General features: G+C 46.6%; 1 protein-coding gene across 3 annotated transcripts in view; it reads left to right on the forward strand.

Moving 5' to 3' along the window:
• The window catches only part of METTL16 (methyltransferase 16, N6-methyladenosine), an 89,211-nt gene that overhangs the window by 65,811 nt on the left and 4,721 nt on the right, over positions 1–18,679 (forward strand). For all 3 annotated transcript variants that reach the window (XM_050763557.1, XM_050763556.1, XM_050763558.1), the window contains 2 exons: positions 2,209–2,298; positions 18,475–18,648. In XM_050763557.1, coding sequence (XP_050619514.1) covers positions 2,209–2,298; positions 18,475–18,648 — 264 coding nt within the window. The remainder of the gene's footprint in view (positions 1–2,208; positions 2,299–18,474; positions 18,649–18,679) is intronic.

Below are 18,679 nucleotides of genomic sequence, written 5' to 3' on the forward strand. Positions count from 1 at the left end.
GCTACTCAGGAGGCTGAGACAGGAGAATTACTTGAACCTGGGAGGCAGAGGTTGCAGTGAGTTGAGATCGTGCCACTGTACTGCAGCCTGGTGACACAGCTAGACTCCATCTCAAAAAAAAAAAAAAAGAAAAAGATGGGGTCTTGCTCTGTCAACCAGACTGTAGTGTGGTTGCATGATCATAGTTTGCTGCAACCTCAAACTTCTAGGCTCAAGCGATCCTCCCACTTCAGCCTCCCAAGTAGCTGGGACTGTTGGCACACACCACCATGCCCAGCTAATTTTTAAATCTTTAGTAGAAACAAGGTCTCTCTGTGTTGCCCAGACTGGTTTCAAACTCCTGCACTCAAGTAATCCTTATTTTTATAAAGATAGGGTCTCGCTGTATTGCCCAGGCTGGTCTCAAACTACTGGCCTCAAGTGATCCTCCCACCTTGGCCTCCCAAAGCGCTGGGATTACAGGCGTGACCCATGCACCTGACCTGTATCTACTCTGATGGTAGTTTTGAGTATAGAATTTTCTTTATACTCTAAAACTCTAAATATTTTTTTTGTTTTGTTTTCTAAGTTCTATATTTTTAGGGCTAAAATGTATTTTTTATAGATTATTAAAACAAGGCCTTTTTTGACAATTATAACAGAGAAGGGTGGAGAAAAACAGATGAGTAGAATGTCAGAGAGAAACCAGAAATCAAAAAACCTGGTATCTACCACTGACCTCACATCGAACTCCTTTTTATTTTTAATTTTTTTAAATTTTTATTTTTTACCATGCCTCCAAGACAAGTTCAACTCACTCCTTTATAGATCCAGAAACTCAAGCTAGGTAGGTGTAAGGTTTTGTTGTGGGCCATGCAGTTAGCTCTGGGGGAACAGCACCAGAACACAGTCTCGGTCCCGTGTGCTTCCCGCTAGGATGACATTCCGACATTCCACAAGAGTAGAGCCCCCTGCTCCTGTTTCAGAAGGCAGATCACAAGTAAGTACTCCCAGGCGGGGCAAAGTGGCTCATGTCTATAATCGCAGCACTTTGGGAGGCTGAGGCGGGCAGAATGCTTGAGCCCAGGAATTCAAGACCAGCCTGGGCAACACAGTGAAATCCCATCTCAACAAAAAAATACAAAAAATTAGCCAAGTATGATGGCGCGTGCCTGTAGTCCCCACTACTCAGGAGGCTGAGGTGGGAGGATCCATTGAGCCTGGGAAGTCGAAGTTGCAGCAAGCTAAGATCACACCACTGAACTACAGTCTGGACGACAGAGTGAGACCCTGTCTCCCAAAACAATTTTCTTTTAAATAAAATAAATGCTCCCCCCGCCACTTCCACTTTCCTCCCAGTTTCTGGTGTTTGGTGTGAGTCAGAGGACTTCTCAGCAAAAGCGTCAGATGCGCATCGGTGGGAGGAGCAGAGTTTCTGGTCTCTGGTTTCTCTCTGACGTCCTATTCTTTCTTCCTCTTTTCCTCACAATACCATTTCTTGGGTAAATTGTGAGAGCTACAAACTTGTTCCTTTACCTTTCTTAAAATCTGATTGATAAAAGAGATTATCTATCTGTATCTAGTCAGGCTTTAGTTGGCTTTCTTTCTAGAAAAGAAAACAAAAAATCATTTGAGGCCACTTATGGTGACTCACACCTGTAATCTCAGCACTTTGGGCGGCCAAGGTGGGCAGATTGCTTGAGGTCAGGAGTTCGAGAGCAGCTTGGCCAAGATGGTGAAACCCCGTCTCTACTAAAAATACAAAAATTAGCTGGACATGGTGGCACTCACCTGTAATCCCAGCCACTCGGGAGGCTGAGGCAGGAGAATTGCTTGAATCTGGGAGGCAGAGGTTGCATTGAGCCGAGACCGCACCACTGCACTCCAGTCTGAGTGACAGGGTGAGACTCTGTCTCAAAAAAAAACAACAAAAAAAACTCACTTGAGTCATATTACAAATAATTCTCTAAAGAGCTGTGTTTTTGGTGTTTCATATATTTGAACCTTTAAGTCACATCTATAAATTCTCTTATGTTTTATGGGAGAAAAAAATACAACTTTATTGAGAGATGAGTTATTATTAGGTAGCTGTGTATAACTGTTGTTTGATAATATTGTTTGTTAGCTGATTAAAAAGAAGGATCAACATAATATAGCATGAGGCGGCAGCCAGAAACATATTGGTAGAATGATTTCAGTTTGATGAGATGCTATCTTTGTTGGTTTCAGGTTCCTAAAGTCACCTACACTGAATTCTGTCAAGGTCGGACGATGAGATGGGCCTTAGCTTGGAGTTTTTATGATGATGTAACAGTACCAGTAAGTACAGACCTTGCTCAGCTTCGCCACCTGCCAGCCCATGGTGGGTTTCGGTCAGTCATAAGTGAACTGAATCACTAGTGTCCTGTTTAACTGAAGTTTGCCCCAAATACTTATGTCAAAATGGAAAGGGGTTGTCACCAAGACACCTAGAAGGCTGGTCCTGGAGCCCGTGGAGCCTTCCTCTGTGAGTTTGTATAACACAGTGGTATTTGCTCAGCAGACAGAAATGTGTCTTTTAGGAATTAAAAATGTGGCCGGGCACAGTGGCTTATGCCTGTAATTCCAGCACTTTGGGAAACTGAGCTGGGTGGATAACTCGAGGCCAGGAGTTTGAGACCTGCTGGCCAACATGGTGAAACCGTGTCTCTGCTAAAAATACAAAAATTAGCTGGACGTGGTGGTGCACACCTGTAATCCCAGCTACTAGGGAGGCTGAGGCACGAGAATTGCTTGAACCAAGGAGACAGAGGTTGTAGTGAGCTGAGACTATGCCACTGCACTCCAGCCTGCGCCACAGAGCAAGACTGTCTCAAAAGTATTAAAAATAAAATATTTTGCCGGGCGTGATGGCTCAAGCCTGTAATCCCAGCACTTTGGGAGGCCGAGACGGGCGGATCACGAGGTCAGGAGATCGAGACCATCCTGGCTAACACGGTGAAACTCCGTATCTACTAAAAAAAATACAAAAAACTAGCCGGGCGTGGTCACAGGCGCCTGTAGTCCCAGCTACTTGGGAGGCTGAGGCAGGAGAATGGTGTGAACCCGGGAGGCGGAGCTTGCAGCGAGCTGAGATATGGCCACTGCACTCCAGCTTGAGCGACAGAGCGAGACTCCATCTCAAAAAAATAAGAAAATTGAGGTAACATAACCTGTAGAAACATTTTGCAGGTATAATTACGCTGGTGGACATTCCTCAGGAATTGAAAGTGAGGTGTCTTTCTTTTCCTTACCACTGCCGCTTTCCTAGAATAGCTGCCTCCTGGGGCTCCTGGAGAACGCAGAAGTTGACTTTTTGGATTGCAGGTTTTGATGTGTAACACTCGGGGATCATTCTAATGAAGGGTTCTATCTCGGCTTTCAGATTCGCACCAGAATGTTAACCATTTTTGAAGCTGGGTGATAGATCATTATCTCTTTCTATTTTGTGTATGCTAGAACATTTTCTGGAATAAAAAGTTTAAAGAAATGATTTGTGGCCGGGCGCGGTGGCTCAAGCCTGTAATCCCAGCACTTTGGGAGGCCGAGACGGGTGGATCACGAGGTCAGGAGATCGAGACCATCCTGGATAACACGGTGAAACCCCGTCTCTACTAAAAAAATACAAAAAAACTAGCCGGGCGAGGTGGCGGGCGCCTGTAGTCCCAGCTACTCGGGAGGCTGAGGCAGGAGAACGGCGTAAACCCGGGAGGCGGAGCTTGCAGTGAGCTGAGATCTGGCCACTGCACTCCAGCCTGGGCTACAGAGCGAGACTCCGTCTCAAAAAAAAAAAAAAAAAAAGAAATGATTTGTGACCAGACCTGGTGGCTCACACCTGTGATCTCCACGCTCTGGGAGGCCGAGGCGGGCTGATCACTTGAACTCAGGAGCTGGAAACCAGCCTAGGCAACATGGTGAAATCCCATCTCTACAAAACATACAACGATTTTTGTATTTTGATGGCGCATGCCTGTAGTCCCAGCTGCTGGGGAGGCTGAGGTGGGAGGATCACTTGAGCCCGGCAGGTGGAGGCTGCAGTGAGCCCCGATCGTGTCACTGCACTTTCTGCACTTCATCCTGGGGCAACAGAGTGAGACCCTGTCTCAAAAAAAAAAAAAAAAAAAGATTTGTTCACAAATGTCTCTGTCCTCAGTGCTGCTATAGGTAAAGGAAAACAGCCTCTGAGCTGGCCAGACCGAATGATCTGGGCAGTGCTGAGAGGCAGTGACAGAATAGCCTCTGCTGGTTCTCACAGTTCCCTCCCAGGTGTGGTTGGCTTCTTGTTGCCTGGAGATTCCCAACTGAAGCGTCTGCACACCCTGCTCAGCACGGGCTCTTCCTTTCCTTATATGTGCGGGGACCGACACCTGCTGCTTTACGTCTCCCCCCAGCGCCTACGGCAGGCTGGTTCTGGGTGCCGCTCTCCCAAGCTCTTGGCCGCTCTTGGTCTCTGAAGTCATCTTACCTGTTGCTGTGTGTCTGAGTCTCTTTCCCTGCCCTTGTAGGGTAGAGGAGTAGAGACATGTAGCACAAGGGAACAATTTGCAGATGCTGCCATGTTTCTGAAAACAGGAGCTTACATTCGAGGTTGAGCCTGTCCTGCTCTGCAGCTAGAAGCGCTGCTGGGTTGAAGTACGCTCCCCAGTGCCATTTGAATGGCCCTTTCCCTGAAGCGTAGACTCCTGGCCAGTGCGGTAAGGTATCTAGAGGTCTGTGTTTGAAATAGTCTCTGCTTAAAAAGATGCTTCTCCTTGTTTAACACCCCTCACCACCCCGAAGGATTATCCTTTCTGTCATTTTCTAGAATACCAGGGCCCTCACACCACATGGTTAAAATCATCAGTAATGCTCTGAGTTAGCCCCGTGGAGGCACAGCTGCAGGACAGTGGAACTGCACCTGTTTTCAAGTGCTTTCTGCTTAACCCGCCTCCCCCATGGGTCGGCAGCGCAGGTGGAAGAGCGGACAATGCGCCCTGGCACGCCACACCAGCTCGGAGACCGAGTCCTCCTGGCCCTCCTGGCCCTCCTGGATGAGTAGTAATGTCAGGTCCACATAGTAAAGGGCACTGCTTCTGTGTTAACAAAACCAGCTTATTTTGAAAAGGAACCCCCTACGCTTCCCTCTCCTCCTCTTCTCTGTTTTTGGGGCATCCTTCAGCCCCGTTCTTAGTTCTCAACCATCAGAATGCTAAGGGCCCCAGATTTCCCCATGCCAGAGTCTTCCTCCCTCCCCACCAGTACCCCAGCCCCAAAAGCTGCTAATAATGCACTCCCAAGTGTTCCATTAGACGCACTTCAACCGCTACAGGAAAAAACGGCAATTCCTGATTTGTAGTAACCCAGCAACAGTTTCTTAGCGCTGCTGCCCTTGATCAGCAACTGCTTTCCCCAGGGGGTCGTCCCAGGGTACTCACGAGGCGTGTATTTGGCGGTCCTCTTGGTTCTCTTCCCTCTTCCTAGACCTCTCTCCCCGCCCTCGTTTTTTGAAAAGCCCATCTGACTTTCCCCCTCTCGCTCCTGTTGGGGGTGAGGAAGGAGGAGGATGCTCCTTTAGACAAGGAATAGAGCTAGTTAAGCAGAAACATTGACCTATTTCCCCACCCCCACTCCCGCCATTTTAGGGTAAATGTGCAAGTTACTATGGCAACTTCTGTTTTCACTTATCGCAGGCCTCCTGACTCGTTTCTGTTGGTGCTGAATGCTGAAAAATTCTAATTCACTGGTGATTCACGTGTCCACACTCAGCCCATTCCTGTTGTCTGGATTTATTTTAGCAACAAAAAGACAGGTCCTAATGTTGATAGAATTTCGTTCCATAATTTCAACTAATGATGAATATAAGGAAGCGTGTTCTACAAACTGTTCTCTGCAGAATTCTGACAAGCCACTTACCTCTTTGTTCCAGCTCTCCTCTCATTGCCCAAGGCATTATTTAGCTTTATTTTGGTTTGCTTTAAGGAAGTTTGACGTTTGTTAAGAGAAAAGGGGGAAAATGTCGCCCCAGTGAGTTGTTCACTCTTGGTGTGAGCGCTGCTCAGGAACTCTGGGCTTGAAAAGGATCCTCTACATTGAAGACATTACCTTTAAGCCTGGGACCTGACTGACTGTCTAGGGAGTGAGAACTAGAGAGCTTTTTGGAGAGCAGATGGAGGAGAGGTGTCAAATTAATTAGGCAACTTTGTGCGTGTTGGAGGTGGTGTCCTGACAGAGCCTGGCTCCCTTCTCCATAGGTTTTCAGAGCCTGGCTCCCTGCTCCATAGGTTTTCAGTCCCGTCACATAGCTGAGGGGTGCCGTGCAGGGGCCCAGGGCGGGGCAGACATCAGGCTGGTACTTGAGGCCTCCCTCTCATTTTAAAGAGTTCATCTGCTTTTATCAATTTTATACATTGATTTATTTGTTGAAAGTGTCCTGCTGTTAAGAAATGGTTTGGGCGGCCGGGCGCAGTGGCTCACGCCTGTAATCCCAGCACTTTGGGAGGCCGAGGCGGGCGGATCACAAGGTCAGGAGATCGAGACCACGGTGAAACCCCGTCTCTACTAAAAATACAAAAAATTAGCCGGGCGTGGTGGCGGGCGCCTGTAGTCCCAGCTACTCAGGAGGCTGAGGCAGGAGAATGGCGTAAACCCAGGAGGCGGAGCTTGCAGTGAGCCAAGATCGCGCCACTGCACTCCAGCCTGGGCGACAGAGCGAGACTCCGTCTCAAGAAAACAAAAACAAAACAAAACAAAAAGAAATGGATTGGGCTGGCTATGGTGGCTGATAATCCCAGCACTTTGGGAGGCTGAGGTGGCGGATCACCTGAGGTCAGGAGTTTGAGTCCAGCCTGGCCAACATGGTGAAACCCCATCTCTACTAAAAATACAAAAGTTAGCTGGGTGTGGTGGTGCGCGCCTGTAATCCCAGCTACTGGGGAGACTGAGGCAGGAGAATCGCTTGAATCTGCAAGGCGGAGGTTACGGTGAGCCGAGGTCACGCCACTGCGCTCCAGCCTGGATGACAGAGTGAGACTTGGTTTCAAAATAAAAGAAAGAAAGAAAGAAAGAGTTTGAAAACCAGTACTGTACCGGGCTGTGCATTATGCTACCAAATGGATGTGATGGCCAGGGGCCTGAGCTCTTGAGCAAAGCCAAAGCTTATTAGGACCCTCTTCTTAGTTACTTTTCTTCTTAAGTGTGGTCTTCATTGTGATGATAAACAAATCAGACATTGTTTTCTGTTCTTTACAATGATCAGTTTTATAGGAAAGAAAAACACGTAGCGCTATTGATGCAGATTTGCATGTGAGTAAGTGTTGACATGGATGGTGGTAGCAAGAGTGGCCAGGAGTTGAGAAAAGGAAATGGCTCAGGCTGGGGCTAGTCAGGGACAGCTTTCCGGAGGAGGAGTCGCCAGCGTCTGGCTGTGGGCAGGTGGGTGGTGCTCCCAGTGTTTGTGGAATGTTTAAAGGAATGGTGTAGGACTTACATTGAAGAGCAACATTGTGAGCAAGAACCAGTAGATTTAGTATATTTGAAGCACTGGATATAATATTTGTTGTTATTTGAGTACTTCAATACATTATATTCTCATTTTATTTCCACCTGACAGCAGTCGAGTGAAGTAGATGGTATTACTCTCCATCTACTGGAGGCTCCAAAAAGTCAGCAACAGTATTCATAATAGCCCTAAATTAGAAGCACCTGAAATGTCTCTAGTAGAAACGGTAAATAAGTTGTAGTATATTCAGAAGCTGGAAACTACACAGTAATTCTGTTCCAGTGAATGAACCCGCCTTCACAACAATATGAATGAATCCCATATGCATAATTTACATGAAAAGGCTGGGCACAGCAGCTCACGCCTGTAATCCTAGCATTTTGGGAGGCAGAGGCAGGTGGATCACCTGAGGTCAGGATTTCCAGACCATCCTGGCCAACATGGTGAAACCCTGTCTCTACTAAAAATACAAAAATTAGCTGGGCATGGTGGCGCATTCCTGTAGTCCCAGATACTCGGGAGGCTGAGGGAGGAGAATTGCTTGAACCCGGGAGGCAGAGGTTGCAGCGAGCCGAGATTGCGCCACTGCACCCCAGCCTGGGCGACAAGAACAAGACTCCATCTCAATAATAATAATTTAATAATTTACATGAAAGAAGTCAGATACTGAAGACTGCAAACAGGTATAACCCGTGGTGATAGAAATCGGGATACTGAGAGGTTGGTAACGGTGAGTGAGCATGAGAGGGAATTTGGGTTCCTGGTAAATAAGACTTAACATTTATAACAGATACGCTTTTCTGTATGTACATTTCAATTTTTTAAAAAAATATATAAAAATATATCTGAATAGAACAGAATTAAGGCAACTGAAACTGTCTAAAGCTGATAATTCAACTTTAAATACAGATAGCAGCATATTTTTAGGTACAGCAGCGCTGTCTCTACAAAAAAAAAAAATATATAGCCAGGAGTGGTGGTATGCGCCTGTAGTCCCATCTGCTTGGGAGGCTGAGATGAGAAGATTGCTTGAGCCCAGTAGTTTGAGTCTGCAGTGAGCTGTGATTGCACCACTGCACTCCAGCTTGGGTGACAGAGCAAGACCTTGTCTTAAAAAAAAAAAAAAAAAAAGGAGTGGGGCGCTGGGCATGGTGGCTCATGCCTGTAATCCCAGCACTTTGGGAGGCTGAGGCAGGTGGATCAGCTGAGGTTAGGAGTTTGAGACTAGCCTGGCCAACATGGCGAAACCCTGTCTCCACTAAAAATAGAAAAAAATTAGCCAGGCATGGTGGCGGGTGCCTGTAATCCCAGCTACTCAGGAGGCTGAGACAGGAGAATCGCTTGAACCCGGTGAACCGAGATCATGCCACTGCACTCCACCCTGGGCGACAGAGCTAGACTCTGCCTCAAAAAAAAAAAAAAAAAAAAAAAAAAAAAAAAAAAAAAGAAAAGAAGCTTGATCAGATACAGGGTTGATTCTTGTTTTTTTTCCTTGGGGAGGGGGAGCAAGAATACTTTGTAGGTGGTATGTGTAGGCGGTATGTGTAGGCGGGTGTGTGTGGGCGGTGTGTGTAGGCGGTATGTGTATGTGTAGGCGGTGTGTGTAGGCGGTGTGTGTAGGCGGTGTGTGTGGGCGGTGTGTGTGGGCGGTATGTGTATGTGTAGGCGGTGTGTGTGGGCGGTGTGTGTGGGCGGTATGTGTATGTGTAGGCGGTGTGTGTGGGCGGTGTGTGTGGGCGGTGTGTGTAGGCGGTGTGTGTAGGCGGTATGTGTATGTGTAGGTGGTATGTGTAGGTGGTATGTGTAGGCGGTGTGTGTAGGCGGTGTGTGTAGGCGGTGTGTGTAGGCGGTATGTGTATGTGTAGGCGGTGTGTGTATGTGTGGGCGGTGTGTGTAGGCGGTATGTGTATGTGTAGGCGGTGTGTGTGGGCGGTGTGTGTGGGCGGTGTGTGTGGGCGGTGTGTGTGGGCAGTATGTGTGGGCGGTATGTGTAGGTGGTATGTGTAGGTGGTATGTGTATGTGTGGGCGGTGTGTGTGGGCGGTGTGTGTGGGCGGTGTGTGTAGGCGGTATGTGTATGTGTGGGCGGTGTGTGTGGGCGGTGTGTGTGGGCGGTGTGTGTGGGCGGTGTGTGTAGGCGGTATGTGTATGTGTGGGCGGTGTGTGTGGGCGGTGTGTGTGGGCGGTGTGTGTAGGCGGTATGTGTATGTGTGGGCGGTGTGTGTGGGCGGTGTGTGTATGTGTAGGCGGTGTGTGTGGGCGGTGTGTGTGGGCGGTGTGTGTAGGCGGTATGTGTATGTGTGGGCGGTGTGTGTGGGCGGTGTGTGTAGACGGTATATATTACCACCTGGAAGCACATAATGTTAGATTGTGTCTTCGTGATGTGAGCAGTCATTCATGATCATTGCCGAGATTCATTAATTCATTTAGAGTTGCAAATAATGACATTCCAATTCTATTTGTCCCTTCATACAGAGGAAACTTCTCCGTATTAGTTATTAATAACTTTGAAGTACAGTTCATCTAGTAAAACAGGATAAATGTTTGATTCTTGACTGAGCACAGTGGCTCATGCCTGGAATCCCAGCGCTTTGGGAGGCCAAGGCGGGTAGATCACCTGAGGTCAGGAGTTTGAGACCAGCCTGGCCAACATAGTGAGACCCCGTCTCTACTAAAAATACAGATTTAGCTGGGTGTGATGGTACATGCGTGTAGTCCCAGCTACTCAGGAGGCTGAGGCAGGAGACTCGCTTGAACCCAGGAGGCGGAGTTTGCAGTGAGCTGAGATTGTACCACTACACTCCGCCTGTGAGACTACATCTCCAAAAAAAAAAAAAAGTTTCATTCTTCTGCTTTATCAGTTTTAAAAATAATGAGTTGGCTGGGCGCAGTGGCTCACGCCTGTAATCCCAGCACTTTGGGACGCCAAGGCGAGTGGATCACCTGAGGTCGGGAATTCGAGACCAACCTGACCAACATAGAGAAACTCTGTCTCTACTAAAAAAACAAAATTAGCCGGGCGTGGTGGTGCATGCCTGTAATCCCAGCTACTTGGGAGGCTGAGGCGGGAAAATCACTTGAACCCAGGAGACAGAGGTTGTAGTGAGCCGAGATCGCGCCACTGCACTCCAGCCTGGGCAACAAGAGCAAAACTCTGTCTCAAAAAATAAATAAAATAAATAAATAAAAACAATGAGTTGGTGGTTCCCTAGCATCTTCCAAAAGTGACCAAAGAGGGTGCTTTGGTATTATTTCGTAGAGTCTTATGAACTCATGGATTACTTTTTTTTTTCTTTTTATTAAATAGAGATGAGGTCTTACTATGTTGCCCAGGCTGGTCTCGAACTCCTGGGCTCAAGTGATCCTCCTGCTTCTGCCTCCCAAAGTGCTGAGATTATAGGCGTGAGCCACTGTGTCCCTCTGGATTACGATTTTTTAATATATTTTCAATTCATTACACTTACTATCTTTACTGAGGTACAGTTAACCATCTTTGGCCATGGAGAATTTATTCAGCTTGGCTTGTGAGTCTTTTTTATCATATCCACTGTAGTCTTTGATGGCTTTCTTGCTTTCTGGTATCACAGGTTGTTCTAGGCTCGTATTTTTTCCTCCCTCAGATCTGGAATCAACCATTTCTCCCAGGAGATCTGGTTTATTTTACTGGGAAGTCATATTTAAAGGTATTCATCTGGGCACTAGGGATGGTACCAGGTTAGTCATTGTTTCTAGAGGCTTTTTCAGCAGAGCTAGGAATTACTATTTTTAAGATAAAATATGTTGCGAGTTCTTGTCGATTCCTTTCCTTTCTTTTCCTTTCCTCCTCTCCCCGGCCCTTCCTTTCCCATCCCTCTCCTTCCTTCTTCACTCCCTCCCTCCCTTCTTCCTTCTTCCACTCCTCCCCTCCCCTCCCCTTCCCTCCCTTCCCCTCCCCTCCCCTTCCTTCTCTTCCTTGCCACCACACCCAGCTGATTTTTTTTTTTTTTTTTGCCGGGGGGTGGGGGGTTGGTGGTAAAGATGGAGTTTTGCCATGTTGCCCCATTCAGTCTCAAACTCTTGGGCTCAAGTGATCCTCCTGCCTCAACCTCCCAAAGTGCTGGGATTGCAGGTGTGAGCCACTGTGCCCGGCATATACTTGCTGATACTTTATTCAGTTTCACATCTGCAGGTTTTTACTTAATTTCATCAATTGTCCATCTATATCTCCCATTCAAAAATCTTGTGACTGCAGTGGTGCACACCTGTAATCCCAGCTACTCGGGAGGCTGAGGCGGGGGGATCACTTGAGTTCAGGTGTTTGAGGCCAGCCTGGGCAACCAGAAGACCCTAATCTCTTAAAAAAAGAAAAAAAATCCCATGCCAAAAAATCCAGTCCTCAGCAAACATATTACTCGTTAATTTCATCGCACAATAGACCACAAGAGTCTTGAAAGTAACGTTACCATCAACAAAGTGGTTTCTGGAAATAGCTATTTTTTTTTTTTACTTTTACATTTCTTTTTTGTCCTTGGAGACTCTCACGGTGGATTTCAAAGTCATTTGGAATGTTTCCACTCTGAATTTTCTGCCATGGAGTCAGGACAGAGGTTCGTTTGTTTCATTTTACTTCAGATTTTTAGAAAGTGCCTTTTTTGTTGTTAATTTTGTTTTGTAATAAAATATATTTCTAATTTATCTACCTATGAAATGAAAAAAAAATCAAATCTCAAAAGAATGGTCAGAAGTCTTAACTTCTTTCTCCTATCCCATTCATCCTAATCCTTTACTTCCTCATGGGTTACTATTTAAACAATTTTATACTTTATCATTCCTTTATTTGTATTTTTATTTTTGAGCCAGAGTCTTGCTGTGTTGCCCTGGCTGGAGTGCTGTGGCACGATGTCGGCTCACCGCAGGCCCTGCCGCCTGGGTTCAAGCAATTCTCCTGCCTCAGTCTCCCGAGCAGCTAGGATTACAGGTGCACGCCTCCATGCCCGGCTCTTGTTTGTTTGTTTGTTTCATATTTTTAGTAGAGATGGGGTTTCACCATGTCAGCCAGGCTGGTCTTGAATTCTCCTGACCTCAAGTGATCTGCCTGCCTTGACCTCCCAAAGTGCTGGGATTGCAGGCGTGAGCCACGGCACCCGGGCCATTTTTTCAAATTCGAGGAAATACATGCGTGTATTTATTACTTATCATCACTCCTTCTCAAACAGGTAGCACTCTGCAGTGAGTTTTCTTCCCCTTGCTATTTTTACTTTTTTTTTTTTTTTTTTTTTGAGACAGAGTCTTGCCCGCCTCAGCCTCCCAAAGTGCTGGGATTACAGGCATGAGCCATGGCACCCGGCTGCTATTTTTATTTTTACTGTTTTAACATAATCCTGGGGATGATTTCAGGACATTTTGAACAACGACCTGTCAGATTAAGATGAAAGAAATGGGCTGGGTGTGGTGATGTGCACCTGTAGCTGCAGCCACTTGGGAGGCTGAAGTGAGAGAATCACCTGCACACAGGAGTTCAAGGCCAGCCTGGGCAACATTGTAACGCCCTATCTCTTTTTAAAAAACAGAAGGCCACTGCACTGGGGTCTCCTCTCTGCCCTGTCCCCTTTCCCCTTGAGATTTTTCTAGAAGCTGCTTTGTGAAAACAAAGAGGTTGTGGCTTCGTGCGCATCAAATCTCTCTGTAGAATGGCTCTTCTCTTCCTGTAAATACTAGAGAGAATTGAAGGATTTCATTCAGCCTGTGGCTTTTTTTTTTTTTTTTTTTTTGCCTTAGCCATAATTAACAGAGATATAACATGCTACACTGATCTGTGTCAAACTACACCACATGTGAAAGTTTCTTGGCTGATTGCACCATTGAGATCTAGAAATTAAAGTGAAGACTCAAATTTGTACCAGCCTGGGCAACATGGCAGATCCCCATCTCTACAAAAAGTACAAAAATTAGTTAGGCACGGTGGCACACACCTGTAGTCCCAGCTACTCAGAAGACAGGTGGGAGGATCACTTGAGCCTAGGAGGTTGAGGCTGCACTGAGCCATAATTGCACCACTGCACTCCAGCCTGGGTGCCAGAGCATGACCCCATCTCAAAAAAACAGACAAGAAAAGAAATTTGTAGACCACCCTGCTACGTAGCATATTTTAAAATTTAAGAACTGGTTTTTTGTTGGTTTGTTTGTTCGTTTTTGCCTGATCGATGGCTTCTGTGATCTAATGTGTTTTTAACGCTTGCAGTTCCTCCCTTATTGATGATCATTCCTTGACTACTTGGAATTCAAAAGATGTAAAACCTGTGTCCTTTACGGACCTACGACACCTCACCAGGCTTCTCTCACATTGTAATTCCAGCATTGCATCTTCAAATCAAAAATCAGCCGTAAATTCACCTAGTTCTTTGCATTAAACTGGATTAGCCATTGTAAATGATTGGTTTTGGGGTAGACTTTAAAATCTTGCATTATTTATGTATGCCTTGCCTGCTACACTAGATTATGACAGTTTGAGTGTAGCACTCTTCATTTAAAATATTTGTGGTTTGCAATTATAAGGATATTAGCAAAATAAGATCATTTCACTTGGGGGAAAACTGACAGCTTCTGCGTACTAGTGTTTGCGGCAAAATGTAAAAATTGCCTACGACCAGAGACCTATGGTGTTGAATTTAACTATTAATTTCTTAGAACTCGATCCTATATTTTACCGTGACCCTGCCCACTAGGAATTTTCATGATAAACGAGAGGGGGACTGAACAGCTGCTGGGAGCCATAGTTAAGTTAATCTTTCATCATGTAAAAGCCTTGCTTGAGAACTCCTGGAGTATGAATTGTCTCTTTTTTTTTTTGATGGAGTCTCACTCTGTCGCCAAGGCTGGAGTGCAGTGGCGCGATCTCCGCTCACTGCAAGCTCTGCCTGCCAGGTTCACGCCATTCTCCCGCCTCAGCCTCCCGAGTAGCTGGGACTACAGGCGTGTGCTGCCACCTCGCCGGCTAATTTTTTGTATTTTTAGTAGAGATAGGTTATCACCATGTTGGCCAGGATGGTCTCAATCTCCTGACCTCATGATCTGCCCACTTTGGCCTCCCAAAGTGCTGGGATTACAGGCGTGAGCCACTGTGCCCGGCCTGTCTCTTAATGTCTAGTTTCTATAGTAGAGCACAGCCAGATTGAAGACAGTCCTAAGATGATGTGTGTGCGTGTGCATGTTAAAGCAGTTCATTAGGAATCTTCTGAAATGCAGCTGGCACAGTAGCTCAGGCCTGGAGTCCAAACACTTTGGGAGGCTGAGGCAAATGGAGGGCTTGAGCCTACGAGTTCCAGACCAGCCTGGGCAATATAGCAAGACCCCTCTCTATTTAAAAAAAATAAATAAAAGGAAAATGTTTAAAAAAGAAATCTTCGGAAATCCCAAGTTTGTTGACTGACCATTGTACTTGGGAAAGTCGGGTCAGGATGCAGGTGAAGGAGCCATATTTGAGACAGGGAAGTTTTCATTTTAGTCCTAAGATAACTGGGTAATAAGTGTCGATTTTGTGATTTCTGACTTCCTCCGAACTCTGAAAGATCCCTGATAGAGTTCTTGTCAGTTGGTCACGATGTCTTTTCTTCTTTTAATCTCTAGAAGTGATGAAGCCCGTCCCTACTTTTGGAGAGAGTATCACAGGTCAGCTTTGGCATAATGAGAAACAGCAATATCTTCACTTCACTGGTCAGAATTTGTGAGCACATGATTGCTCCCCCTGTGAGAAGAGACAGGAAGTGCTGCCCTTTTAGCCGTCCTTGTAGATGACCTTTGCCGTGCAGGGTGGGCTGGCCAGGAGGACCAGGTTGCAGTAAGCTCTCCATGGCCATGTCCTTCGATGTTGGGACGGGGAATGGGGAGTCCTGATTCTCGACCCCCATCATCTTCCCGCACACCAGCTTCATACACTTCGTCCCCAGCTTAATACTCTTATTGTAAGCTCCTTACTGCAAAGCGTTCGGCTCTCAGTAGACTCGAAATTGTTTCTCTTGCAGGATGATTGAGTAATAACAATATGACTGTCTTAATGTCAATATGAATTTGTCTCATCTTGTCTGAAACATAATTGAACAAGTTCAGGTTCAGACAGGTCTTAGAGTCCACTATTCATTTCTCAAGAGCAGTTTCTTCACACACATACACACACACACACACACACACACACACACTTTGTTTTTTATCCTTTCTTAACAGTTTCCTAGTAGAATAAACTGGCTGGGTTGTTGTGTATGTATACACTGTGAGGCTGCTGATTAGTTCTTATTAGAAGACCTCCCCCAATAATCAGAGCCTATCGTGTGTGTGTGTGTGTGCTGTCAGTGTTGCCAGGTACAACAGGAATTATCAGTAGCAGTCATCAGATTCCTTTTAGCAGAAAAAGATCTTCAACTCTGACTTAGTGTTTTTTCTTTTTTATCCTTTTTGTTGTTGTTTTTGAGACACAGTCTCCTTCTGTCCTCCAGGCTGGAGTGCGGTGGCGCAATCTCAGCTCACTGCAACCTCCACCTCCCGGGTTCAAGTGATTCTCCTCCCTCAGGCTCCCGAGTAGCTGGGATTACGGGCGTGCGCCACCAGGCCTGGCTAATTTTTGTATTTTTAGTAGAGACAGGGTTTCACCATGCTGGCCAGGCTGGTCTCGAACTCCTGACCTCAGGTGATGCATCCACCTCGGCCTCCCAAAGTGCTGGGATTTCAGGTGTGAGCCACCACACCCGGCCGGGAGTCTTTCTTCATCTCACTCTGTCACCCAGGTTTGAGTGCAGCTGCGTGGTCATAGCTCACTGCAGCTTTGAACTCCTAGACTCAAGTGATCCTCCTACCTCAGCCTCCCAAGTAGCCGGGATTACAGGTGTGAGCCACTGCACCCAGCAACCAAGAGTCATTTTTAAAAATGCCATTTAGAAAGTTTTTACTTGTATTTGTTTACATACTTATTAATTTGACACAGGGTCTCCTATGTTGCCCAGACTAGAATGCAGTGGTGGGCCCTCGGCTCACTGCAGCCTCAACCTCCCAGGTTTAAGCAATCCTCCCACCTCAGCCTGCTGAGTAGCTGGGACCCCCATTTCCAGCTAATTTTTGTATTTTATGTAGAGATGGGGTTTCCTTATGTTGCCCAGGCTGGTCTCAAACTACTGAGCTTAATTCATCTGGCCGCCTCTGCCTCCCAAAGTGCTGGGATTATAGGCGTGAGCCACCACGCTCAGCCTAAAGTTTTTACTTTAAAGAAAGAAATTTTCAGGCTGGACACGGTGGCTCACGCCTGTAATCCCAGCACTTTGGGAGGCCGAGGTGGGTGGATCACGAGATCAAGAGATCGAGACCATCCTGGCCAACATGGTGAAACCCTGTCTCTACCAAAAATACAAAAATTAGCTGGGCGAGGTGACATGCATCTGTAGTCCCAGGTACTCGGGAAGCTGAGGCAGGAGAATCACTTGAAACCAGAGGCGGAGTTTGCAGTGAGCTGAGATTGCGCCACTGTACTCCAGTGACAGAGTGAGACTCCATCTCAAAAATAAATAAAAAAATAAATTTTCAATACAGTGGTGCCACTGGTTTTTTGGTTTTTTTTTTGAGACAGAGTTTCACTCTTGTTGCCCAGGCTGGAGTGCAGTAGCACAATCTCGGCTCACTGCAACCTTTGGCTCTCGGGTTCAAGCAGTTCTTCTGCCTCAGCCTCCTGAGTAGCTGGGATTATAGGTGCGCGCCCTCACACGCAGCTAATTTTTGTATTTTTAGTAGAGACGGGGTTTCATCATGTTGGCCGGGATGGTCTTGAACTCCTGACCTCAACTGATCTGCCTGCTTCGGCCTCCTAAAGTGCTAGGATTATAAGCATGAACCACCACGACCCGGCCGGTGCCACTGGTTTTTAAAGTGGAACTTGAGTCCCTCTAGTGGATAGGATATAATTCACCTTCCCAGCTTGAGATGGAATGGAAGCTGCCAGTCATGATTTTCTTGGAACCAGCTTTCAAATCCAGTCTTCTCATCAGCGCTGGTGTCACCCTCCCCAGCTAAACGGCAGTGCTTAGCTCGCCGCTGGGTTGGTCCTGACGTCAGCCAAGATTCAGGAGTCCTCCTCCTCTGCCCATGTGATCTGAGTGGCCCTGATCCTTCCTTGCATGTAATCTCACAGCTGTGATTCACCGGCTGCTTTATCTCAAGCCTCAGCAAATATAAACGCAAAACTACAACTTGACGATGTTTATGCCGTGCAGTTCTTTCTAGCAAAGAACACAGTGCCCCCAGGGTCCTTGAGTTGTCATGGAAGAAATAATTTTGCAGGTCTGCTTTGGGTACCACAGGTACATGTAGGACGTTTAGCAGTTGGAGGAGTTACGTCGTGACAGGCAGAACAAAGGCAGTGTGGTACGGCTGGAAAGAACTTGGGTTGAGCGTTCAGTCCTAACTGCGGTTACTATGTGACCTTGAGCTGTGGTGACATAGCCTTTCTCTATCTTAGTTTTCCCTTTTGTAAAATAGGGAGATGCCAAAACTCTATCTTGTGGGGTTATTTTTTTAGTTAAAAAAATTTTTTGTTTAAAGAGACAAGGTCTCACCCCATTTCCTGGGCTAGATTGTGGTAGCACAGTCAGAGCTCACTGCAGCCTGGAAGTCTTGGGCTCACATGATCCTCCCTTCTCTGCTTTTAGAGTAGTTGGGACTCCAGGTGTACACCATTGTGGCTGACTGGTTTTAAACATTTTTTTAGAGATGGAGGTCTTACTGTGTTGCCCAGGCTGATCTCAAACTCCTGGGCTCGCGTGATCCTGCCATGGCCCCCAAAGTGCGGGGATTATGGGCAGGGACGACCGCACCCTGCAGGGTTGGTTTAAGTGCTGGAAATAACACATACAAAAGCCTTTGTGTTTTCTGTGCTCTGTGATTGGTAGCAGAAGTTGTGGAAATTTTCTGTGAGTTCATTACAATGCATGAGGTTTAATTATTCGGATCACTTTCTTCTCTTTTCCATGCTTCCTTTTTCTTCAGTCACCACCAAGTAAGCGGAGAAAATTAGAGAAACCAAGGAAGCCCATTACATTTGTGGTGCTGGCATCCGTGATGAAAGAGTTGTCCCTCAGAGCATCGTCCCTGGGCTCTGAGACGGCGGAAGGCATCGTGGCTGTCACAGCATGGATTGAACAAATTCTCACGGATTTGAAGGTACCTGGGTGACCATACTGACGAAGTACTC

Source organism: Macaca thibetana, chromosome 16, assembly GCF_024542745.1.
Source record: "Macaca thibetana thibetana isolate TM-01 chromosome 16, ASM2454274v1, whole genome shotgun sequence".
NCBI classification, from domain to species: domain Eukaryota; kingdom Metazoa; phylum Chordata; class Mammalia; order Primates; family Cercopithecidae; genus Macaca; species Macaca thibetana.